Below are 27,395 nucleotides of genomic sequence, written 5' to 3'. Positions count from 1 at the left end.
GCACCAAACGACTCATGGACCGGTACCGGTCCGAGGCCCGGGGGTTGGGACCGCTGGTATATATTTTTTATCATGACTGGTTTTACGTGGCCTATCAACACAATTTAAAAAACAGGTATATAGTTTGAAGTCCACACTTTTAACACAAAAATAGAGACTCGGGCTTGTCTTGGGCTGACATAGCATCTTGTTACTATGTCACCTTAAAGAAGTCATGTGATTTGTTTAACATGATTACTTTTCTTTCTCAGCCAATCAGCAGCACACGTGCGATTGTTTCAACCCCTAACTCTGAATAAGCTGAAGACAGCTTCAACAGTGTATTGAAAAAGTAAAAAAAACAGTAGTAACGCATCTGCACCTTGTTAATAACAGTAACAGCGTTGTAATGATAGAAATAGTAATTAATTAGATTACTAGTTACTGAAAGCTGAAACATTTACAGCATTAGTAACGGCGTTACTAATAATGCCGTTATTCTCATCACTATGTCACTATGTATGTATGGCATTCTGCTAAAATGTTAGCTCTGCTCCAGTACAGCACAAATAAAGGAATCACTTTTCACGTTGGTTTAAATAGGTTCCACTTGGATACATGGAATTGTTATTATTAAGCACTTATTGTGATGGAGGGGTTTGTGTGTCCCAGGGATCCCAGGGGCTAGGTTGTTGGGGGGCCTTTGCCCACCTGGTAGGGTGTCCCATTGCAATTTTGTCCTTTGTGAGGGATAAGACAAAGACCGAAAAGACTCCTACGAGTATACAACCAAGGGAACAATTCACCCTGCCCAGGATAGGGTTACTGAGTTAGTGCGTGAGGTTGAGAGGTACCGGCTAGATATAGTCTGGCTCACCTCAACGCATGACTTAGGCTGTGGAACCAGTCTCCGAGAGAGCGGCTGGACTCTGTCTCAGTCTACAGTTGCCCTAGGTGAGAGGCAGCAGGCTGGGGTAGGTATCCTAGTATCCCCTCTGCTGCCTGTACATTGGGGTTTCTCCCTGTGGATGAGAAGGTTTGTTCCCAGCGCCTTTGGGTCGGGGGAACCGGTCTTGAGTACCCAGCCTTCTTGGAGAATAATGTAAGCGTTTAGAAAAATGTACTTTTTATTGCACCATGTTCATTCACTCATGAGCAGCTGTAACATGAATTCAGTGGTTGAATTGCCACCTCAGCACCCTGATCTACAGTGTTCTATAGAGTCTTGCAAATGACCTACTAATATTATTGAGGTGTGTGGTAGCAGGGACACTTGTAAGTTTCAGGACACTGGCCCTAAAGGACTGGAGTTTGACACCAATGCTGTAGATGGTCATTATTTGGTTCCTGGCTCTACAGATTGTTGTCATAGTCAATGCTCCTCACATGGTTTTTAATAACTGCTTTGCGCAGTTATTAAAACCCAAGGTCCTCCCTCTATAAGACAGCTGTATGTCATATAGAGGCACCCACGAGACAAGCAGTGGGCTTGGGTCCAGCAGATCTCACCAGTTTTTAGTAAACCCTTCCAATTTTTTTCATCTGGAAGTCATCCCTTCCCAGAAACACACTTAAACATTTCATCCCCTCCCTGTCCCACTGTAGCAGAGCTGGCATTTTTGGTTTCACTTTATTAATCCACTCTTCTGGCAAAGGCCAACACATTTTGACCAGCTGACCTAAACAACAGAAGCTGGTTCATATAATGCTAATTTCTGAGTGCTGATTTTATTGTGCCCGGTCATAAAGACTTTTACATCATCAGCATATGGTGACAAACTCACTGTGGCCTTTTTCTCCCACAAAAGGTCAACCCCGTGAGGCTCTGTCTGGGTTGGTTTAGATGGGACTCAATGGCCAGAGCATATAATATCCGGCTCAATCTGACTGGTTCAATCTGAGAGACATAAAAATAGTTTTGAATTCTCATATTCTGAGGTATTTTGAGGCAGTCTGAGACCAATTAAACTGGGTGACACTTTTTTACATTCAGTACACGGTGGAATGGTTTTAGTGGATAACCACACTTTGTGACCTGGAGAGTGCTTTGAACCAGGAAGGTACTGATTGTTAGAATGTTTTTTCTTTGGGGTGTTTATGAATAAAAACTGTATGTCCCTAATTTCTGCCTTTACATGTATGTAAACTACAGACATCAGACTGTTCATCTCCACTATCCCCACTTTAATTTTATATGTATTTTGTATGCTTTGTACTAGACTTTGTCTACTCTGTGGTCAAAATGGCTTGGTCCCATTAAAACTTTTAAAATCCTTTTGCTTTAAAAAGCCAAGAAATTCGATGCAGTGCTGAGGGACTTGGATTTAGCCCAAGCAGAAGACAAGGCCAGTTATGTACTGTCGTCACTGGCTGCGACCGAGGAAGAGAAGAAACAGGTTGAGGAAGCAACAGTTGGACAAACAAAGAATGCATTGTGGTAATAAATTAATTCTGTTAGGTGTTAAGCAAGAAATTTTAGTGAACTGTGTCTCCTAATTTGTGTTTCTTTATAAAAGGCTGGTATATTGCAAGAAGACTATCACAGCTAGCAACTTTGGTTTGGTCGTGGGTGCACTCCAGGGGAGCTCATACCCTCCTTCATTATTTAAGACTCTGCTTGGCCGGTAGAACCTGACAAAAGGATGTAAAGTAAGTTGTTAGTAAAAAGGGGTCTGTGCTTCTAAGAAGCATTTATGACTAAGAGATATTTTCATCCCCAAAGGCATGTGATTGGGGGATCCTTTATGAACCGAAGGCCAAGCAGCTGTATACTGACTCTACTGGAGCAGTTATCAAGGAGGAGACTGTTTTTATCCAACAATGGGCTGCTTGGTGGTTCTCCAGATGGAATAGTCAAGTTAAGTCAAGTCAGCTTTATTTGTGTAGCACATTTAAAAGACATCAAGTCTCAGCCACAGTGCTGAACAGGGGTATAATGTAAACAGATAAAAGAAAGAATTAAAATAAATGAGGTTAATTGTATACACACACACACACACACACACACACACACACACACACACACACACACACACACACACACACGTGGAGATTCCCCCCCCCCAAAAAAAGATTGACACACAGGAAAACCACGTTAACAATAAAAATGATAAATAAAAAAACAATAAAAACAGATGAAAAGCCTGAAAACCACAAATTTCACCCCCGAGCCTCAACTCTCGCGGCCCGGTACCAACGACTCATGGACCGGCCCGGGGGTTGGGGACCACTGCTCTGCATGATTACAGTAAGTAACTAAAGTTTATTTATTAAGCACTTTTCATAGACAGGCAGTTGCAAAGCACAGCACACAAAGGTTAAAATAAACAGAGAAGTAATAAAATAGACAATACAAAGGGATAAATGTAAAAACAAACAAACAAATAAATAAATAAACAGCATTGATCAACAGAAGGCTTGTTTAAACAGAAACTTTTAACTGCTTTTTAAAGGATTCCACAGAGTCAACCAAACGCAGCTGTGGTAGGCTGAAAGGCTCTCTGCCCTTTAAAATACATAAAAACTGATGCCATTAAATAATAATATACGCACAATGTTGTTTTCCATGTTGTTAGTGAAAATATTGTCAATTAAGGTGGCACAGTGAGGTGTAATTCTGCTTGGCCTGGTTGTTTTAGGATGTAACCTCAGACTGTATATAGTGTTTAAAATTCATTGGTAATTTTATGCTTATTCGCATTCAGCAGATCATTGTTAAAATCACCATGATAAACATAACTTTTGATTTGTTTTTGAGAACATTTCTTCTATGAAGTCATTAAATACATGTATGCTTGAGCCTGGTGCTCGATATAAACAGCTAATTATTACATTTTTCACTTTTTCCTCATAAACTTCAGTTGTTATATACATTCTAATAAGTTATCAATTGTAGTTGTCATACTTTTCACCACCTTATAATTAACTTCAACCCCTCCAGTTCAAAATCAAGTCGTTTCTCTGCATTGATCATGTTTTAGATATGGCAATAATTCCAAATGGTTTTGTGAATTGATTAAAATATTGCTTTATATTATTGAAACTGCCACATAGACTTCTGCTATTAAATGGATTATTGATCATTTGTTTTCCGTGTTGATGGTGTGACTACACTGTTCATCAGTGAAGTAGCAGCGGTTGTTGCTGATGTTGTAGAAGAAATTATTTTCTGGGTCTACATCAATTTCCAAGTCCACAACATTATGGTCTGTGTATTGAAATGTTCTCAGTTTCAGTTGATCATAAAGCGAATTCCATTGAATTAAATTGTTATTGTTGTCAGATTCAGATGAAATTCTTTCAGATTGTGCCATGTGGTGTGTTGTGTCACATCACATGTTTATTCATACCGCCAGTGTAAGAGTAACATCAGTATTTGCCCAGTTCAATGTTTCTAATGACCAACACTTTGGCTTGTTCTGGTGTTCCCCTGAGCATATCATTAAACTCAAGGACCAGCCAATATTATCTAAGTGCTCCTCAGCCATTGTGTTTTCAGCTGTCCATCTCTATGTTGGCGACAGAGTCTGATCAAGGTTTTATTTACAAAGTGAACAGTTAAGAAACACTCGTCGGGTGCAAGTCAAGATGATCAAAGAAAAGTGCGCCTTCAGTCAACAGGATGTGTTATGGAGAATTATTTGGAGATAAAAAAGAGAAATACTTGATTCATTATGAGACCAGAGAATAAAGAATACTGACTTCTTGCAAAACTTAAAGAAGAAGAACCACAATCTCCCAGCAATATGAGACAGCTGAAGGGCTTTGTAAAGAACAAGAAACAGACAAAATTAGAAAGACCCCAAGATGAAGTATGGAAAACAAATGGGGAAAAGGAGGATTGATTTTCACCGATCCAGAAACACAAGTCCCAACTAATGATGCAACAAAAGCCCTACATCAAAAAGCAAGAGAGGAACACGTGAAAACCTGGGGCTCAAGGAAAGTTGACGTGAATAAAACAAGAGCTCTTCCGATGACAATACCAATACTGTGTCGAACAGTTGTTAAAGGGAAGAGGCAGAATCAACACAAACACAAAGCCAGTGTCTCAAAGCAACTGAGGTCAGACCAGCAGCTACAGAGCCCGAACATAAGGCTCCACTTTTATTTCCATCTTTGTCAGCAAGTTCACTTCCACAAAATAAAGTGTAACTCCTGAGCACCACCCATGCAAGCCCCACTCATCATGGTGACAGGTGGAGTTTTAGAAGACAAGGGAGGCCTACCACAAAAATATTTCACAAGATCTATCTTTATCTGCATTAAAGTTATATTAAATCGTAACAGTGCAAATTCCTCGCTGACAGTTTAACCAAAAGGCATTTCCAGTGGAAACTGGCCGACATGTCCTCAGCATAACCATGTATAATATCCACAAAACGTAAAAAGAGGTTATACACACACAATACGGTAATATCATGTTGAAGCACAGTACGTATCACTCCGCGAGGCTCCGCCTACGATAGCCGTAACGCTCCGACAATCCATCAAGCGGTGCGGCTTCGTAGCTTAGCAAAGTCGTACTGAAACATTTGACAGATTTTCGAGCGCCGTGCACATAAAATCATTTCGATGAAACTATGAAAAAGACTTTTTTTAATACTTGTGTTAAGTTTTGTATGGTAATTACACAAAATTCAGGTTGTCAGGTTAAATCTGACAGAAATAGTTTACACTGACATCCATTAAAGCATGAGTGTCGCGAGAAGCTGTGTTTGCATTTATTTGCACTGCCTTCCTCTCTTGATGTCTATTTATTTTAAGCTTTAAGTATAAAAGGGTCCATTCTACAAGATACGAACCCCAAACTGCTCTCCGATGCATCCATCGGAGTATGAATGTGTATGAATGTCAGCTAGAAAGCACTTAGAAAAACGTGCTTGTGTGAATGGGTGAATGCAAAAGTTGTATAAAGCGCTTTGAGTGCTCAGAAGAGTAGAAAAGCGCTACATAAGAACCAGTCCATTTACACGTGAATTAAAATGACGTATTTTAATCATACTAAAATTTAAAAAAACCCAGCAACAGTGCATTACCTTTTTGTCATGGTCCCCGTGACTGCCTAGCCGGCCCTGCAGGGCTACATGTGTTTTGTATTCTCTCTCTCTCCTTCACTGCTCTGCCTGGGCGGAGCTCACTGTGGGCTCCGCCCTTGGCCCACACACCTGTTCGCTATTAGCTGTCGTTACCTGTCCACTATTTGAGGCTGGGACGCAGATCTTCTCGTGGCTGGATGGTTGAGACACGTTAGTGATCCTCTCAGCTCCCGTGAATCTATGCTTAAGTACTTTGTGACCTTTGAGTAATTTCCCTCTGTTGTGTGATAGTTTTCCTCCCCGGACCTGTGGCCTTCCTGCTGCGTGGACGTGTGTGAGTTTGGACGTGGAGGCGAGAGCGAGTGTGAGAGAGCTTCCCTTTGGACCTTTGGAACCCTGGATTTTCCCCTCATTGTACATATTCTGCACCGGTGTTGTAAATAAACTGTGTTTGGAACATCAACCTGCCCTGCGCTTGAGTCCCTGCTGTCGACTGTGACACTTTCATTATTCTAAGAAGAGTCGATATACAAAATACGACTGAACAGAGAAGCAGTTTGAGATCTTCTTTTTCAGTTTTTTAATTGGAATAACTGCAGTTTTTGTTTTTTCTGTTTTTTGTTTTTTTTGCTGTTTTGCAGCATTGGCATTTGAACAGCATACACATGTTAGAGGGTCAAATTCATAGCTCTGGTTTTGCACATTATAGAACACGACTGTCTCCTTGATACTTCAAGACTGTTACTGAACATCACCAGAAATTGCTATTGCAGTTTTACTCAGAGAAAACTGAGTCAAATGTTTAAAGATTCAAAGATTTTATACTATGACTGTTTGCATGTGAACCATACCTGTGCTGACCTAATTTGGTTTTGTGGAGGAAAAGACTTCCTGCCTCAGACGGGGTCAGGAACCTGGTAAGATTAAAGTTACCAGTGACTGTAATAGGACACTGGCTGAACCTAACTCAGGTACTTGTGTGGTTAAGATGATTTCTGAATTTTGATCTTGATTCAATAAAGATTTTGATATAAATTGGTGTTATTCTTAATTAAGTTGCAAATGGATTTAAATTCATACTGTTGGGTAAGTTTCCATAAAAACTGTACCGCATTAATAAAGTCTACTGTTTAATTGGCTAATTTACTCTCAAAATACCGTTGCAGGTTTGTTTGAACAACTTGTTTTCACATGACTGAGGGTGGTACAGAACAGGGAGGTGTTAGGTATGCACACCTCCCCTGTACGTAGAAAGTGTGGTATCCTGTATCCTGCACTTTTAAATAAACAGGTTAAGATTCTTGGAGTATGCTGGAGGACCTGGAAAGTGAGGATGAGATCAAGGATACTGAAATAGGACACTTCCTCTCATGTGTTAAAGGTTTCTTGTTGTCTTTCACTATGTAACAATAGTGTGATCAGACATTTCCAGTTGACCTCATGTTGCACTCTTTTGATAAGCTAGGCTTATAGCCTGCAAGTCCAGTAACTATTATTAAAAGAATGACAGATTATTCTTTTAATCAATTTACACCTTGAAAGGTATAAAAGGAGGGATTTATTTTTATTTTTAGAGCTAATGCCTCATCATTGGCGTAACATTTTTGTGTTTTGTCTATTGTAGAATAGTTTTGGATTCACTCTGATACTAACAGACTACGACCCCTTCACAAAAATGTGGAGGTTGTGGTACGTACAAGACAACAAGGCCTTAGATTAGGTGCTGTTATGAAATGCACCCCAGCTCCGTGTTTATGCAGGTCTGACTGGAGGGCAAGAGGTGGTTGTCAGGGTAACGGAAATGTAGCTGGCAGAAGCATGAAGTGCGTTTCCAAATAATGAGATGCCCAGAAAGTTGCAGAAGAAGAAACGTGAGCTGACATCAGACCCAAGGCCACCCCGAACTCTTTCCACCAATCATGTTATCGTTATGTTTTTGTGACGTGCAATAGAAACGTGTTTAGCGCCCGGGCGCGGCAGCCTTTTGTCTCTGAGCCAGAGAGAGAAGGTCCATGGCAACATGAAAAACTAAAGTGAAATTCTAACCGTTTTGATAATAAATTGTGAAAACTTATAATTGAAGCACATTTGTGTTCTCTCTCATGAAAAACCTACAGTGACTGTAGCTCAGGAGGCAGAGCAGGTCATCCACTAATTACAAAATTGGTGGATTGATTCCCTGGCAGCCAGTCAGCAGTGCTGCCTTGGGCAAGATACTGTGAATGTGTGTGGATGTTTACATAGAAAGCATTTAGGCAACGTGCTTATAGGAATTCACTAATTTGAGTAAATGGGGCACGTTGTCTAAAGTGGTTTGAGTGCTATTACACATATTTCTCTAAAATGGTCTTCTCGTTGCTGTAATTTCATCACTTGCAATTTCTTGGTCTTTTCTGGTGAATCAATTTTTTTCCCCCAATTGCAAATTACTACGGAGCCCCGCAGGGGACATGGGAGAAAAAAAAATTAAGATGGACTTTTGCGAGATCTCGCAAAACTAACTCGGGATCTCGCAAAAGTTGAATTCCAACAATGGCAGCAGCTACTTAGTTGTAATATTACTCTTTCTGGGTCACAAAATACACTTTTAAGATAGTTTGAGGCATGAATGTAGTTGTGTAAACGTCAGATACCTGCTCGGTTTACAAGACATCACATATTTGCAAAAGTGCTCCGACGTTTTCGGAGATCTGACACCCACTAGCTCGAAGCTAACGGGAGGTCGAGACCTACTACAGCCGGGAGGAACACCGCTCTCCCGGCACATCGTGCCTCGACCTCCCAGTCGGCTTCGAGCTGGCGGCCTCCAAAGAATGCGGCTAAAACTTTTGCGAGATCCCGAGTCCGTCTTAATTTTTTTTTTCTCCCATGTCCCCTGCGGGGACTTTTCAAAGTCGAAAAGTTGGCTTTTGTCATTGCTTTAGAGTGTTCTAACAGAATGTACATTTAAACAGTGCTGTACCTGTGGAAAAACACACATACACATGAATGCATTTGTACAAATAATTTTAACCGTGACCAATCATCTTGTCAACCTCATCCAAGTTCCTGAACTATCATTCTAAACCACTTCTGCTGTCAGTGTCACTATAACCATATGACCTCCGCTATTCAGTCTCGATGTGTCACTCACCTTGTACAGCCCCACAGTAGTTGGACCGCTTAAAATCTAGACCAGATTTGGTCTTGGCTGAACGTGATTGCCGCAGAAGCTGGTGTTTAAGACCGGAGAATGACAGGGATGGGTCATGTACAACAGCAGGCTGGATAAACAGGCTCTCCTCTCCCATCTGGATAAAACCCATCTGTCAAGACATATACAACCTGAAATTATTATGACTGTGTTGGGAAATCTGGTCCTGGAGCAAGAAAAGCATGATTTTAAAAGTTATATTTATTGTAAATTTACATTGTTTATTATTACAACCAATAATTCCAACATAGTGAAGATATAACAAAGTACTACATTTGAAAGAGCTCCATTATTTCTACATTTTTAAAATAAATACAGAATAAAAATAATGTAAAATTTTGGAAAGTTAAAATAATTGCAGGTATTTGTTTGTACTTTTTAAGTAATTTCTGAGAAGAGTTCACATTTTGCTGTAATGTTAATTCTGTTTACCTAGTGTATTGCTACAACAATTTTTTCCCACATTCAAAAAGTTTGTTAACACCTTGGATTGGGGCCAGATTAAGTGTGATTCAAAAAAGTCCAATGATGATAAACGCAAAAAGACACCTGGCAGATGTGGCTGTTTCTCTGGAGAACAAGTGTGACAATTTAGAGGCCAGATTGTGATATTATTCTGTTATTATATGTTACCTTATAGATGTAATCAAAATAGTTGAATTATGATATTGTTGTAGATCATATTATACCCTTTAAAATAGAGTGTGTGATCTGTATGTAGTTTAGTTCTCATTATACTTTTGAGTTAACAGAACATATTCACATATTAGTTCATTGGATAAAGGTGCATCCTTGATCTGCTGGGAATGTGTTACACTGTTTTCTTGACATGCTTAATTGTTGAATCATGAAGAGAAGGTTGTAAGCAGGAGACTCTGTGTCTAAAGACAGGGGAGATAGACAGACCACATTCCACACCCCCACCTTACAGAAAGCAGAGAAACAACTGCCGAGGTCATAACTTAGGCGCTGTAACAGAGAAAAAATGTGATGTTTTGGCTTTTACGACTAGCTGGGGGCCACTAGAGACTATAAAAAGCTGAGCAACCCGTCACCATTTTGAGACATGTGCCTGACCCTCTGGTAGCATCTCTCCCGTCCGGACGTTGTAATGCTCTTATTGTTGAATTGTATGGAAATAAATGATTGTTGATTGAGCATTGATACACCGAGTATTGTCCCTCCTTCAGCCCAAAGATTCAAAGAACTGCGTGTTTTCAACAAGATCAAGAAGGAAAAACATCAGGATAATGAGGGTTCCCGGGACACGCCTGCTCTGCATCCCGTTTCGGCACTGCTGAAGGAAGCATTGGGCTTGAAAGGAGCGCCGCTGCTGGACAGGGCACACAGATCACTTCTACAGGCTCCCAAACAGGGGGCTCCACCACGGATCATCATTGCCCATCTCCACTACCTGTAAGAATGTGCAAATATCCTGCCGCTTGCTTGGGAAAAACAACAGATCACTGTGAATGGCCTGTCTATTTCCGTTCTCCCGGACTATACCACACTCATGACTGTTTAGTTCATGCTTTTCTATTCCATCTACAGTACTGTGCAACAGTTTTAGGCAGGTGCTGTAAGCAAAGAATGTTTTCAGAAATATAAATGATTATTTATTGGCCCCAAATGTATTCTGCAGCAGGACAGCAAACCCAAACGTACAGCCAAAGTCATTAAGAACTATCTTCAGCATAAAGAAGAAGAAGTAGTACTGGGAAGGATGCTCTGGCCCCCACAGAGCCCTGATCTCCACATCATCGAGTGTGTCTGGGATTACATGAAGAGACAGAAGGATGCGGGGAAGCCTACATCCACAAATGATCTTCCCATCCCAGAAGTTAATTCTGAAAACTGATTTTTCTCTTTTGAATATTTATTATTTCATAGTTCATAATTTTTATGGACAGGATTTCTAGGCGCAGCCAAGTGGCGGAGGGCTTTCGCTTTGGTGGCCTCAGAATCTCATCTCTGATTTTTGCAGACGATGTGGTTCTGTTGGCTTCATCGGGTGAGGGCCTCCAGCTCGCACTGGAACGGTTCGCAGCCGAGTGTGAAGCAGCGGGAATGAGGATCAGCACCTCCAAATCTGAGGCCATGGTTCTCAGCCGGAAAAGGGTGGAGTGCCCACTCCGGGTCGGGGATGAGTTCCTGCCCCAAGTGGAGGAGTTCAAGTAACTCGGGGTCTTGTTCGCGAGTGATGGGAGAAGGGAGCCGGAGATCGACAGACGGATTGGGGCTGCAGCTGCAGTAATGCGGACGCTGCACCGGTCCGTCGTGGTGAAGAGGGAGCTGAGTGTAAAAGCGAAGCTCTCAATTTACCGGTCAATCTACGTCCCTACCCTCACCTATGGCCACGAGCTGTGGGTAGTGACCGAAAGAACGAGATCGCGGATACAAGCGGCAGAAATGAGCTTCCTCCAAAGGGTGGCTGGCCTCTCCCTTAGAGATAGGGTGAGAAGTTCGGCCATCCGGGAGGGGCTCAGAGTAGAGCAGCTGCTGCTCCACATCGAAAGGAGCCAGCTGAGGTGGTTCGGGCATCTGACAAGGATGCCTCCTGGGCGCCTCCTGAGGTGAGGTGTTCCAGGCATGTCCCACCGGGAGGAGGCCCCGGGGCAGACCCAGGACACGCTGGAGAGATTATATCTCTCGGCTGGCCTGGGAACACCTTGGTATTCCCCCGGATAAGCTGGAGGAGGTGGCTGGGGAGAGGGAGGTCTGGGCCTCTTTGCTTAGGCTGCTGCCCCCGCGACCCGGCCGCGGATGAAGATGGATGGATGGATGGAATATTTATTATTGCTCATTAATAAGACAAAATGATTTCTTATTAGAGGTCTTGAAGGTAATTAAGTCTTTAAGAAATTCCTGTGGTTTAACTAATTGGCTTTTTAATCACCTTTTCATCACGACTTCTGAGCCACATGGACATCAGAACAAGGGTTGTTCGTGTTTACCAACAGCAAACACCCATCATACAAAAATCGACCAGGACCAGAAGCGCTGTGTGGAGTTAGGTTGCTATGGAAACCAGGCATCCAGTCCTCGGCATCACCTGATGCCAGTGGCCGAGGGATGGGTCGCCAAAAGCGATGTGTGAGGAAACAGAGGCACGGCAAATGCGCTGGGGTCTGTGCTTGGCTAAGAGCAAATCCAAGCTGGTTGGCTCTCCCATCCATCCTGCTCTCAAACGCTCGCTCACTAGACAAAATTAACTGGACTACATCCAACTCCAGCAGACTACACAGTGGGAATTTAGGGACTGCAGCATTTTTGTTTTCACAGAAACATGGCTCAGTTCCGGACACCACCATTCAGCTACACAGGCTCACCTCATTTCGTGCCAACCGAAATGTAGCTCTGTGCGGTAAGACTCGCGGTGGTGGCTTGTGTATCTACATGAACATGGAATGGTTATGGACAATCAGACCACTTGTGTGTTGTGCTAATTCCGGCATACAGACCGCTCATCAGATGCTGCAGACTGGCTCTGAGACAGCTGAGACCCTGGCCTGCAGGAGCTCTCTCCGCGCTTCAGGACTGTTATGTTCAGGGAGGCTGCAACAAACCAACCACACCATCTTGGAGGTGTACACATCATCGGTGACCAGCCACATCAACAAGGGCATTGATGATGTCACTGTCTTCCAGGCTATCACAATACACTCCAACCAGAAACTGTGGATGGCTGCAGAGGTGGGTGAGCTGCTAAAGACTCGAGACCACGCGTACAGAGCAGTTGACAAGGCGGCTCTGTGAACAGCAAGGGCCAAACTGTCGAACCACGGACACTTCCAGACCAGCGGCGACACGCGGCACATACGGCAGGGCACAGAGGCCAACACCTCCCTGTGATGGTGACACCTGCCTACCAGATGCGCTGAACAACTTCTATGCCCTATTTGACGCTCAGAACAACATAATGGTGAGGAAGACTACCCCTCCTCACAATGACCAGGTTATGTGACTGACCTCGGCTGATGTGAGAAAAACACTTCGCAGACTTAACCAACGGAAGGCTGCTGATCCAGATTGATCACTCTTCCACGGATGTAGAGCAGCTGCAGATTTCCTCACTGACATCTTCAACCAAGGCCACCATGATCGTCTCTGGAAGTCTCTGGTGTCCTGCTTCAACGACTACCGTCCCATTACACTCACACCCATTATGATGAAGTGCTTCGAAAGGCTTGTCATGAGGCACATTAAGACCATTATTGGCTAGCTTAGCGTTAGCATGCTGCCTGTGCAGGTGCTTGCAAAAAGCTGAAGTGTTAGCAGCATAATGCAGCCGTTTCTGACCTGGAGCAGTCTCCACTTTACCATCTCTCATGGTCTCATGCTTTTATCCAATAAAAATAAAAGTAATGTCTATATCCACGCTGTAAACACCATTTTCCTCCTTCAACACACAAACTGCAATCAGCTAATCATAGCGAGAGTGCAAGAACCGATAAGCGGGATCGATAGGCAAGCAGACTAACGATTCCAATGAATTGGACTATTCCCATCCCTAATTAATAGTAACCCTGAATTCTTGATCACCTGATTTGGTGCTACTTGTATACAATAGCAATTCAAATTTAATAGCCGAGCTAACTACATTTGATAGCCTCCTACACAGGGCAATCCTGTTTAATTTGAAGTCTTACAGATTTTTTCAAGAAGCATTTGACAGTTTTATTTTCTATTTTGAATGGCTTCAAATCAGTAAAACAGAATAAGGTTTAGTATAGTATAAACACAATGGACAATTATACTCTGCATTTACTATAAACAGGCCTCCTCTGACTATAATGGTGTGGTATGCCATAAAATACAGCTCAGCCTGTTCCAGCATTTGTGCAGACATTCCACTTCCAGCTGAACCTCAGGACTAACAAATGATGTTAGCCAGCAGAATGTGGTCTGGAGGATGGATTAAAGGATTTCTACAGCTCCATCAACATATGAATATGATACCAGTCAGTTACTGGAGAGTAAATATATCAAAACTATGCAAAGTATGTAAAGATAGCTGTATTTGGAGGGATGTGTGGTAACTTTAAAACTTTCTCTATTCTCAGAGTTTCAAAACTTTTAAAGAGATTAAATTGATTCATGAAAGTTTGATTTAACCTATCAAGTGCTGCACAGCGAAAGCAAGTGAGAAATGGGTTTGGTTAAATGATATAGTGTAACTGTGAGAATATCAAATTTTAGAACTACTGCTCTTTCCCATGCTTTTTATACATTATTACACTGAAATACAGTTTATTTATATGGTAAAATCCAGTTTTTAAGTATGAGAGATTTGAATCACCTATGTTTAATTCTTATCACAGTCTCATCAGTCACTACTGGGGATGGAAATTAGATAAGAATTTAGCAACTATCGATTTCACTTATCAAGTCGATTGTGTATCGAGTCTCTTATCAGTTGTCGTTGGGTTCTCTTTGGTTCTGTTTGGACAGTCGCCTGAAGTAGCAATAAAGAAAGTCCTCTCTTGCAAATGAATTCATGCTGTGGGTTAAATGTTTGTGCATGTTTTTTGTGTTGGAGTCGTTACTCAAAAAAGTCATGATTGCAAATATTACATCCTCCTCCGACCACAGGTACAACATGCCCAGGACCCACTACAGTTCGCAAACAAGGCGGATGTCGGAGTGGAGGATGCCATCCTGTACCTCCTACACAGAGCCCACTCACACCTGGACAAGTGAAAAGGCACGGTCAGGATCCTGTTTCTTGACTTTTCAAGTGCCTTCAATACTATCCGGCCCTGTCTGCTTCAGGAGAAACTGAACAGGATGCAGGTGGACCCCTGCCTGGTCGCTTGGATCTCAAACTACCTCACCGACAGACCACAGTACGTCAGGCTGTGACACTGTGGTCAGCAGCACCACGGGGAGCTGTGCTGTCCCCTCTTCTCTTCACCCTGTACACCTCTGACTTCTGCTATAACTCTGAATTATGCCACATTCAGAAGTTTGCAGACGACACAGCCATCATGGGGTGTATCTGGGATGATCAGGAAGAGGAGTACAGAAGTCTGGTGAGGAACTTTGTCGCATGGAGTCACACAAACCACCTGCAGCTCAACACCTCAAAGACTAAGGAACTGGTTGTGGACTTCGGGAGGTCCAGAGAAGGTCCACTGCCGGTTCAGATAGAGGGGGAGGAGGTGGTCAACAAGTACAAGTACCTCGGGCTGTGGGTGGACAATAAACTGGACTGGTCATGCAACACAGAGCACCTGTATAAAAAAGCCCAAAGCCGACTGTACTTCCTCAGGAGGCTGAGGTCTTTCAACATCTGCAGGAAGCTCCTGAGGATGTTTTACCAGTCGGTGGTTGCTGGAGTACTTTTCTATGCTGTGGTGTGCTGGGGGAGCAGCACAGCAAAGAAGGACTCATGCAGGCTGGAGAAACTGATCAGGAGGGCTAGCTCTGTGGTCGGCATGAAGCTGGACACTCTGGTGACAGTGGCAGAGAAAAGGACACTAAAAAAACTGCTGGACATTATGGACAATGCTGGGCATCCTCTGCACACGGCCATTAACAACCAGAAGAGTCTGTTCGGTGACAGGTTGCTTCTCCCCAAGACAAGAACTAACAGACTTAAAAACTCCTTTGTCCCACACGCCATCAAACTGTTTAACTCCTCTCTGGAGGGGAGTTTCATCTAATCTAATCTAATCTAATCTTTCACGTTACTCTGTAAAACAGCTAAAACACACTGTATCAGGATCAGCCTTTAACAATATAAACCTGAGGCTCCAACCCCACACACCAACACAAATTCCTAATGAGGACATCCATCTCTAAGATCTTTCTCTTAGTAGAATACAAAGCTGACCACACAAAGCAAAGATGAAAACCAGCACATGCGATCAGAAACATGAGGTAGAAAGAGAGGCTGCAGCCTGACTGCTCATCTGCTTGTTACTTGCTGAACTTAAGGATCTGGCTTTTGGCTTGCACTCAGCTTTTGCTCTGGGTTCATGGCTAGCTTACCATTAGCATGCTGTCTTGGCAGATGCTTCCAAAAAAAAAAATTTTTAAAAATGAAGTTGTGTTAGCAGCATAATGAGGCCGTTTCTGTCCTGGATGCAGTTTTCCACTTTGCCATTTATCTCGTCCTTTTGTGTTTCCATGCTCTCGACTGCGTTGCTATTTTTCTCCTCTGACACGCGAACTGAAATCAGCTGATTGCTGTGGAAGTGCAAGAACTGATAAGTGGGATCGACAAGCAGGCAGACTAACAATACCAAAGAATTGGACTACTGGGAATCGGTTTTCTACAAGAACCAGTTCTCAGTTCCCATTCTTTGTCACTACATGTCATTTTTCGATTTGTAGCACTTTAATAACCTACCTTCTGCCTCATGTTTATATTACCAGTATGTAAGTGAGTGGCTATGCCATACATGAAAGGTTGGATGTTTCTGATTAGCTAGCAAATGACCAAACCGAGCATATTAAACTAAACTAGACAAAATTAAAGTTTTTGGCATTGGAGTCAAGATCTCTGGCTTTGATAGAGCAATATCAAACAATATAAACTAAAACCTGATCAATCCAAAACCAGTTTGAATAAATACCCAAATAAGTCTGATTATATGATCTTCAATTAGAATCACATATCAGTATTTAGATCTTTTAAAATAAAATAACTGATGATAGAGAGAGCTAAAGTGGTGCTATTAGCAAGTACCACTGTCTACAACGTGAACACATTGATTTTCTAATCATAAAAAATAATCACCAAATCCAGTTTTAATGAAAATGTCAAGCTGCATCTCAATAAGCAAAACCAACATTTTCTTTGCCATTTCTGTACTGAAGAACATGCCAGAACAAAGCTGAAAGGGTAGACATAATGTCATGGTTCTGGGTATTTTACACAGTGTTTGTGAGTTGTTCGTGCACGTTTCACTTTTAGTTAGTTCATGGCTCGTTTTTTTAAGAAAGGATTTATGCTTATAGCTTTAGTCTTCAGGTAATAATCTGACCATTACCTTGCACAAGCTGTCAGACTGATAAATGGACTGTGCCTCCTCCCCCTCCGCATCCCCATCCGCACAGCTACACTGTGAGCTGTAGTCCATGAATAGCATTCTCACGTAGCTCTTCCTTTTCTCCGGATGGTGATGGTGATGCCATCCTCCGTGGACCAATTTGCTCTGTAAGCAAATTTGTGGGTGTCAAGAGAGGGTGGTAGGCAGTCTCTGATGTGCTGACGCATATCTGCTCGAAACACTTCATGAGTACAGACATGAGGGCTGTAGTAGTCTGTAATCATGGAAGCTGTCTGTTGCAGTCTTCAGACGGGTGGGAACAGTGGCATGAGTCAGACAGGTTGAACAGGCTGGTGAGGATCACTGCCAGTTGGTGCACGCAGGCTTCAACCACAACTACTGGGATGCTGCTGGGGCTGGCAGCTCTCCTGGGCTTCACCGCTCTCAGTCTTCTCCTCACCTCATGTTCCTGGAGGGAGAGGAGAAGTGTACCAGGTAGGGCGGAGGTGGGGGGCAGGAGGTGCCAGGGAGGGGCGGTCTCAAACAGCTGTTGAGCTCCTCTGCTACTGTTAGGCTGCTGTTGGGGGGCTCTGTCTGAAGGTTGGAGGCTGAGGGACAGAGTTTTGACGCTCCTTTTGATCTCCAAGGCCACCTCTGCCAAACAATTGAGAGCAAGCTGTGACTTGTCTTTCTTGTCTTAGATACACCCTAGAGCACAACCCAAGCAACAAAGAGCAGTTTGTTGCTTTGATGCAGTATTTGACAACCATGCAGAGCTTCCACCTCCACAGAGTGCTGGCATTTACCAACACTTGGTCTATGAACCGAGAAAGCCAGACCAGACCAGAGTAGTTTTTGACTCGCACAAAACAACGGCATCTCTCTGAACAATGTTCTACTCACTGGACCAGAGTTGTACCTTCTCAGATGCTTCAACCAAGGCCATCAGTGCTGTAGCATACCTCAAAACAACCAAGACCACCATACCCAGATTAGACCTCAGCAATTTCCACAGCCAGCACTGCCGGGAAGAGCTTATTGTCGAGGAGACAGCCTTGGAGTTATGGATGGAAATCAATAAGAAATTAGCGATTTCGATTCCATTGCCGATATAACTTTTCGAGCCGATTCTTTCTCAGTTCTCACTGGCTTTGAGCTTGATGCAGTCTATATATGCACTGGACCAGCATTCTTGTATAAATCACACAAAAGCTCTGTTGAGCAGCAAGATACCTTCAGTCTTGTTGACCCAGACTTTAGCCATTACTAAAAGGTTTTCCTCTTTATTAGTGGCACATCAAGTCAAATGTGTATATGATCCAACTTAAGCTTTATCAAACAGATATACATGAAGTTGTATTAAATCATTACATTAATCACCTTGCTATTGTATTTTTTTTTTTTTTTTTTGCTTGATCATTGGCTAGCAGCAGATTCCTTTGACTCCAACGTCTACGAAAAAATTTGCTTTCTCCATCCCTTGTTTTTACCAATTCTGTCTAGTGTCTGATGGAGAGCTGCATCAACATGCTGCCGTGTACCTGGATGATGTCATGATCCACAGTGACACCTGGGCGAAGCATATGCAGCGAGATGCCGCAGTGCTGCAGGGGTTCATCACCAACCCAAAGAAGTGTGCAGATGCAGATTCAGAAGACTCCAGCTGTTGCATCCTGTTCTCATCCCAAGACCAAAAAAAAAAAAAAGAAATGCAGCAGTTCTTGGGGTTGGCTGATTACTTCTGTAGGTTCATCCCAAATTTCGTGGAGCTGACCAGCCCTCTGACCAACCTCACACAAAAGAGTGCCTCTGAAAGCTATCAGAGCATGATTTAACTAGATTTACCCTCTGGGATCAATGGACACACCCAAATCATATGACCCATTCAAGATGACATAGCAACAAGATGCACCCACACTGAGTTTCCATTTCAACTTGTGCTGAAAGTGCAGAGTTGAAACTATGTACACAACAGTTTTGAAATTGTGTTGATAGCACATGTAAAACAAGACAAATAAATATCAGGTTTAGTGTGGCAAGATACAGTAAAAATTGCATTTTCTAAGGACCGTGAAAAAAAAAAATCCATGACATTTCTTTCCTATTGGTGTAAAAAAATAAAAAAATAAATAAAAATTACAAATTTCAACCAATCAAAAATATTCTATGCCAACATGTGGCGTTTAGTTGTTTAGGAAGAGAGAAACGTTTTGGGAGAGACGGCAGCGAGAGAGTTTTGAGATGTGAGAGATTTGTGACATTTAGCGTGTTTGGAGTATATAGGGGGTGTCCAAATTCATGGGCTGCATCCTCCTGAGGCCGCATTTGTAGACCAATTGCGTCACAGCGACGCGCCGAAGGCTGTCCAAATTCGTAGACTCCTCCGAATGCAGCCGACAAATGCGTCCTCCTTTTCCCCGAATTTGAAGGATGGGTCGGGTGTGTCCTTCGTGGCCCACCATATCCCAGAATTCATAGCGTGGCCCAGCCAAACTCCAGTTTCCGGCAATGGCGGCCGCTACTAAGTTTTAAAATTACTCTTATTAATCTTCCTGGGTCGATAGCTAGCCGGGAGCTCGAGGGTCATTAGAGCCGCAGAGAACGGCAAACTCCCGGCACATCATGTTCAGATCACCGCGGACTTTTGCTACTCAGGTTAAATGTAATATATAAGTCACTTAGACAACCTAAAAATGTTATGGTTTGGCTTATTTCAGTGTTTTGTTTGTTCGTGAGTAAATCGGTTTGGCTGAGATTAAAGTTATTAGATAAGATTAGATAAAATAAAACTTTATTAATCCCCCGGGTGGGTTCCTCCTTGGTTTTCACACAGCTGAGTTTACTCCAGTGTCCTGTTATATTTTAGACAGCAGGGAGCAGACGGCTGAGTTTATTAAACTCCACCGAGACAGCGGTGACGCTAATCTGAAGGCTGGACCGTCCAATTTCACAGCCGCTTACTTCCAGCCTACCCGACCTTCTGAGGACCCGGCCCACGTAGACCGCAAAGGCCGGGTCCTCAGGAGGATGCAGCCCATGAATTTGGACATGACTATAGTGTCTTGTCTTATGTTAATTAGTGTGAAGTCAGAACAAAAAGGGCACTAGTGAATGTCACAGTTGCTAGCCAAAAAGTGACCAATGGCAGATTGCAATGCAAACCCTGTTTTGTGATGCAGAGAAACTATTTTTTGGATCTTATTGTGACACCTAATTGTTCTGTCATTTTAAAATTGACAATTTATATTTGCATTTCAAGTTGTGAAAATGTAAACAGAAACATGTTTGTGGTTTTCACAGAAAAAAAAACTTCATAAGTATTTGATATTTTTCGTGCACTTTTAGATCAATTGTGTTAACACAGAATGTCAAAATGAAAATGTAACTGTAATTTCAGACAAAGGTAAAATCAAAAGTAGTCACAAATGTGTAATTATACACTAGACCCTAGGGGATTAAGAAATTCAAGCACAAAGCGACTGCACTTCCTGAGACGACTGAAGAAGGTGCACCTCCCCAAACCCATCCTTATCCTTAGCACCTTCTACACAGGCACCATAGAGAGCATCTTAACCAGCTTTATCACAGTCTGGTACGGAAACTGAAACGCGTCCAACCACAGAGCCCTCCAGAGGATTGTGTGGACTGCTGAGCGCATTATTGGCAGCTCTCTACCCAGTCTACAGGGTATTTACACCTGACACTGAATTTGTAAAGCCATTAGCATCATGGCTGACCCGCATCACCTCTCCCACCAACTGTTTACTCCTCTTCCATCCGGAAGATGACTCTGCAGCATCAGGACCAGGTAGTTTTTTCCCACTAAGCAGTCCGGCTCCTGAACACCATGCTGCCCTCCATCACACATATAACACTCTCCTCTCACTTCCAATACTTGATCTATTCCATATTACACTGTTCCACTCTTGTATTTATTTATTCTCATTTTTCTATTTTTTATTCTATTTCTATTCAATTACAGTACTGCTGTACTTATTCTTAGTTTATCTTAGTTCTGTATTGTTGTATTTGAAATTTTTAGTGCTGTCAAAATTAACGCATTAACACAAATTAATCCACTACATTTTTTTAACGCAATTAACGCATCTGCAGTGCAGAATGACTCAAAATCCCTGAAATGTTTCTGTCAGCGCATTTCGGGCAGTTTGTCCAAGTAAAGTTACCCTCGCACATGTGCAAATGGGCAGTTGATCTGGTAGTGACGGGCAGCTGAACCAATCAACTCAATATGGAAGATGATAAACACACATTGGCCCTCTCGATGGGAAATTTCAGTATTAAAAAAAATAACAAGATGGAACAGTCGACCGACATAAAGTATTTTGCACATTGTGCAAGAAGGAATTTTCTTTTCACCGAAGCACTTCCATCTTAAAATATCACATTGAAGCGAAGCCTACGTTAGTCAGGGATGCTGCTAGCACTTTGGCTAACGTGTCACCCAGCTTGCACCAAACCAATCACGGAGCATCGGGGGCTCGGTAAGTCGACCTCGGACATATTAACTGACACAATTGCAACAAACTGCAGACCTGTTAATATCGTTGAGAAGAGAGAGGATAAATGTTCACAGAGTTTTGTTTACATGAAGGTTTAAGATGTTCAATAAACATGTTAAGTGCCTATATTTTCCCTTTTTTCTGTTTGCTCATGCAAACTGAAATGCGATTATTGGAACAAGTCTGCCAGAGATCAGTAATATCTTCCCCACTCGCTGTCTGAGGAGGGTGCACAGTATCCTGCGGGACCAACATCACCCTGCGCGCCACCTTTTCCATCTGCTGCCCTCAGGGAGAAGGTACAGGTCTATACAGGCCAGAACATCCAGACTGGCCAACAGCCTGTATCCACAGGCTGTGAGGCTCCTGAACTCTCTGCCCCCCTCTCACGGACAATAACCATATCCAACTTCTTAATAGCAATGAACTGGTCTGCATTGGTGCATCATATCTTTATTCTCTTCCCCCTCCTGCCCCCCCCCCCCCCCTCTTTCTTAAATAGATAACTATCATATCTGATATCATATCTCACAGTACAATAATATTGAATGGGTTGCATTGTTGTATTTTGTCATGTTTCTCAGGTCTTTGTCTGAATTTCTACGAACATTATTGCTAAGGATTGTCTTATTGCATTGGAGTCACACTGGGTTAAATATGTACACTTGGGTTTTAAGGGGTATTTATTATTTTCTTCTTTTTTTTGGGTTGTATGGAAGCCCCAAACGCAATTTCATTGTTCTTGACAATGACAATAAATAAATAAATACTAAAAATACTAAAAAAATATAGAATAAAAATGAATGATATTTAATTGTGATTAATCAAAATTAATCCACAGTAACCCTGTGATGAATCTGATTAAATATTTTCATTGTTTGACAGCACTAATATATATTATATATGAGTGTATACTTACTTCTTAGTATATAGGTTTTTTAAAAAGTTGTATTTCACAGGAGAGAAGCTGTGTTAAAAGACTGAAACTATTCAAATTCTCTTTGAATTTAAGCATTTAACATTTTTTGTGTTTATTCTGCTTCATTATGTTGCATAAATGTCAGTTACAAGCTTAAATATAAAGTTGAAAAAGTGTAATTGCAGCCAGGCTATTGATCAAGTAATTGCGATTAATTACAGAAAAATTGTGCGATTAATTAGATTGTTTTTTGTTTTTTTTAAATCTATTGACTAGAAATTTTATTTTTATTTCTACACTTTGTAACTTCGACCCAGGAGGATGACATTTCATCCAACTGTACACTTTGAGTGTATAATGTTGGGTTGACAATAAAACTCTGTTTGACTTGAAATTCTTTGGCCAAGGGTCTGGATTCACAACAGTTACAAATCACCAACAACCTGGAACTTTTTTGTAATTCAATGTCTAGGCCTGTTTTTGGAGAGGGAGAGGAGTCTTCATCAGCCAGTGAGGAAGTTCTGGATGAACAAGAAGGACTGGATGGGTCCACAAAAGCCCCAGTAGTCAGTGAGTCAGAAGAAATCCAACTGAAAGCAGGCAGGGACCAGACCTGCAGGCAAACTTCAAGTAAACCTTAATTCTCATCAAAACACCTTCCCACTTCTTCCTTGTCCTGGAATATTTGAAGGAGATTTGATCACCCAAGTAATGCTTTATCCAAGTTATGTGGGATGATCTGATTTCAACAAGTGTTCGGCGATCACACACCAACGGAACAAACTCATCTTTACTGCAAATACAGAATAAACATACTGCAAACAGGAAACAGTTTAGGTCACTGGTCAAACGTGTGCCCATATGCCTTATTGCTAGAAAGCAACAGCCGGGGTTTGAGTGCGACCTGTGGCCTTTTGCTCTGTCTTCCCTTGCCCTCCTATCCTGTCTACTCTGCAATGATGAATTTTGAATACGGGTTAAAAAAAATAGAAGAAAGAAATGCAGCAAACCATAATCCAAGCAGACCTGACAGATGGCCATGCAGATATCAGTCTCATTTATGCTTCTTGGTCGCACAAGGGCAAAGTGGGCTTGCACTCTTATGAAATTTATCCAACCACAAACAGTTCAACTACCAGATCAACTGAGCAACATGGTTAAATCAACTCTGTGCACGTGTGTGTAGGCCAGGCTATCTCACACATATACACAGTAAAGTGCGACTGACAGGTGTCCCAGAGCTTGACATGGTTACCATCCATTGCCATGGGTCCCAATTTAGAAATAAATACATTTTTAAAAAGGAAACGTTTCTCTTTCTCTCAGCACAGTGGGCAGCGGTTAGCACTCTCACCTAACAGCACAAAAGGGTCGTTGGTTGTAATTTACCAGCTGGCTTCTTCTATTTGTTAGCCACACCATAAACTGGGAACCTGGCAGGGGTGTATTACACAGCCAGAGCAGGTCAGCCACTAATCAGAAGGTCGGTGGTTCGATCCCAGGCTGCCTCCAGGCTGCATGCCAAATATCCTTGGGCAAGATACTAACCCCATGTTTGCCTACTGGTGGCGCCAGTGTCCGGCAGCCTCGCCTCTGTCAGTGCGCCCCAGGGCAGCTGTAGCTACGATGTAGCTGCCATCACCAGTGTGTGTGTGTGAATGGGTGAATGACTGAATGTAGTGTAAAGCGCTTTGGGGTCCTTAGGGACTGAGTAAAGCGCTATACAAATGCAAACCATTTACAGTCCCACTGTGGAGTCAGCCAGTAGTTTTTATCCAATTTCCACAAAACACTAATCATGGATAAAGTTTGCAATACATTTATAAACACTGGACAAGCAACTGAAACATTTTCATGCAGATTGCATTTCTGCTTTGTTGCTTACAACTTTTGTGTTATTACTTTGGAACATAATTTCTTCCAGTAGTAAAAGCAGCACTAACTGAACTGTGGCATCTTTAACAGGAGTTTTTATTCCCCTTGCTGCCTCAGTGTTCTTTCTCAGTAACCTGCTCTCCAACCTTCGTCCAGCTGCTTGTCCTGGAAAAATTAAACTTTGAAGTGATATTGTGTTATCATCCCCTCAGTAACCCATTTAGGGTTGGTTTACTTGTAAGTCAGATGTAATGTAATGTGAATGTGAGTTTACAGAATTACTTACTGTAAGCACACATTTACAGTGAGTAACGTGTTTCTGGTCTTTGACCACTTAGCCAATTTAGAATCGCAGAATAAGCTACCATGCAGGAGGATATGAGGCTGTAAGTTCATGGATTGCAGCTGCCAAAGTTTTTGTTTTTCCATATGAACACACTATGTGTCTGTTCACTGCTGGACAATGATCTTCTCATTCAGTGTAGGTGGGTTTAATGCTCAAATGTGGCTACTAAGACTATACAGAGAAAATAAAGAAGCACAGCTTTGAGAACTGACCTCAGGCCTGTTGAATCCAGGAGTCCAGGACTGAACCCGGACCCCTACCTGCACAGTCCCATTACATAAGAGTATTATCAAAATACCAAACACTAACCCCACCCCATTCCTCCACGAGTGCCTCAGAGATCAGTGACTGCTATAGCTAGTAAAAGTACGTGACTCAAAACATTTTAAAGTGATAGTTTCCGATGGATGTTGGCAAACTAACAGATTTGACTATTTAACATCCAGTATTTTGTAGTTAGGCAGTATTTTCCTTGCAATACTTTAAGACTGAAGCAATCGCCTTATTCCTCTGTCACTAATCAAGATGTGGACAAAGTGATTACGTAGCACCACTCAACACACACAGAGCATGAAAGAAACACAAATTGTTAACTCCTGGCCTGCTCGCTCAGCTTACAGGTATGTTTCACAGTGGAAGTTGCTAATCTTTGACTCACTGAGGAGATTGTAAGAAGCAGTTGAGAACTGCTGAGTGGAACTTGAATTACAGTGTTTTGCCAAGCCCTTAATATACAGTTAGTATCGAGCTGCATTGTGCGACTTTGAACTGACTGACCCACCATCAGGTCAGTGGGGTTTAAGAGATTAGCAGTTGTTACAAAATCATGCTTCAGAGGTGCTTCACTAGGTGACTGAAGTCTCACTAGCCAGTTTGCTGTAACGTAGTCTTTAGTTTTATGAAAATGAATAATATGACCCCAACTGCTTGAATCGAATCATATGACACCTATTAACAAGTCCAAACACACACACACACACACACAAAGAGAAACTGCAGACACATTTACCAGACCACCGCAGGTGCTAACTGATGCCAGAGAGTCTGTATGGTTAATGATGGCTCCAGAATAAAAGCATAGCTGGTTCTTGGATAAGCTGTTTACCACAGCGCTTTCCCCCTTGTACCTCTCCTCTACTACAAAGTCCTTGGACAGAAACGTGCTATCCCGCGTTAGATTTAAATGCAGGTTGCTTCCGAAAGCGGGCAGTAAGACGATGATGTTTTCTGGTTCCGAGCGTCCTTCTCTCGCGGCGTCCAGGGAGCGCTGACCGCGGCGCAGGGTGCGGGTAGTGTGGTCGGATAGGTGCGCCTCCTGGCCATACAGCAGCCTGGGAATTACTTCATCTGTCTCCAGCTCAGACTGGGCTGTGGATAGAGACAGCCTCCATCAAACAGCGACCACATTGGACAAAAATAGTCTATCCTAGTCTGCGTGAGGAGACAGTCTGCTCCGGTGCTCCCTGACTCTTAGCACACACGTTCAACATCCGAGCTCAGTTTGTGGATCTCAAAAATCTAAAGCCTTCGACTATTCGTAACAGAATACAAGTAACTGGTGAGAAACATTTGGATTTTTAACTGCAGAAAGACATTTCTTCAGCTGCCCTGTGTCAGCCGTCGTACAAGGCAATGAGTTCATGCGTAAGAGCTGTTATACTTACCAGTGAATGCGATGCAGAGGAGAAAGAGCAGAGGGACAACATGGCTGTTAACCATGATAAAAACAAAGCAGCGAAGAAAGAAAAACTAAAAGTGCTTTATTTTGAGGAAACCGAAGCGCTTAGCGAAGCATAGGTCGGAAACTCTACTTTTCCAAAGTAGGAGAAGCTTCAGTAACTCAGGCTGGAATTACTTTGCAGCGCAGGACACGCCCACACAGCTGGAGTCCGCCTCTACTCGCGTGAGATTGGGTCCGTTAAACCTTAAGGCGACCGAGGCCGAGAAATCTCTCTATTCTCATTGGCCGGCAAAGCTGTTGGAAAGTGTCGTGGGTTGAAACCCTACACGTGGTTTCAAGTGGGGAGAATTGCTGATAATTGTCAAAGGTTTTTTTTGTATTCTGCTTTTCATTTTTAAGAGAAAACTTTACATAGACGGGAGGGGATGAACAAACGAAAGAAGATGTGATTGTTGGACAGTAAAAATACAAATAAAAAAGGAGATCATTTTTAAGACTACATAAACCAGAGTTTTTAGGAGTAACTGCATAAATTGTACTTAAATAGTTTTTTATATTCTAATTGTGCTCTCAAGAAACTTTTTATTTCAAGCCTCATCTGACAGTCACACATGACACAAATTCCATAATATACTTTGAATTGCAGTCTGGAGGAGCCAAGGATTGAGGCACCACTCTCTGGATTAGATGACCTGCTCTATCTCCTAAGTCACAGCTGCCCCATAAGGAGGCAACCTATATAATCAACACACAAAATTAAATGATTCAACAGATGCACTCCAGCTCTAAACCTTTGTAGAAGTTACCCATCAAGAATTGAACACTAAACAGTCTTTAGCCTGCTGGC

The 27,395-nt window shown here is 42.4% G+C and overlaps 1 protein-coding gene across 3 annotated transcripts in view; it reads right to left on the bottom strand.

Moving 5' to 3' along the window:
• Positions 1-26,745, bottom strand: part of adamts17 (ADAM metallopeptidase with thrombospondin type 1 motif, 17) — a 101,647-nt gene extending 74,902 nt beyond the window's left edge. For 2 of the 3 annotated variants that reach the window (XM_076887203.1, XM_076887201.1), the window contains exons 1-3: positions 26,532-26,745; positions 25,877-26,235; positions 9,151-9,322 (exon numbers count right to left, since the gene is read on the bottom strand). In XM_076887203.1, the coding sequence (XP_076743318.1) occupies positions 9,151-9,322; positions 25,877-26,235; positions 26,532-26,586 (586 nt within the window). In that variant the 5' untranslated portion in view covers positions 26,587-26,745. Of the gene's footprint in view, positions 1-9,150; positions 9,323-17,207; positions 17,706-25,876; positions 26,236-26,531 lie in introns of those variants that run through there. The other variant, XM_076887207.1, reaches the window with a different exon arrangement.
• Positions 26,746-27,395: the final 650 nt, after the last annotated feature.

Source organism: Maylandia zebra, linkage group LG1 (assembly GCF_041146795.1).
Source record: "Maylandia zebra isolate NMK-2024a linkage group LG1, Mzebra_GT3a, whole genome shotgun sequence".
NCBI classification, from domain to species: domain Eukaryota; kingdom Metazoa; phylum Chordata; class Actinopteri; order Cichliformes; family Cichlidae; genus Maylandia; species Maylandia zebra.
The sequence above is the reverse complement of the archived record's forward strand: the minus strand, read 5'-3'. Positions and strand labels throughout refer to the sequence as shown.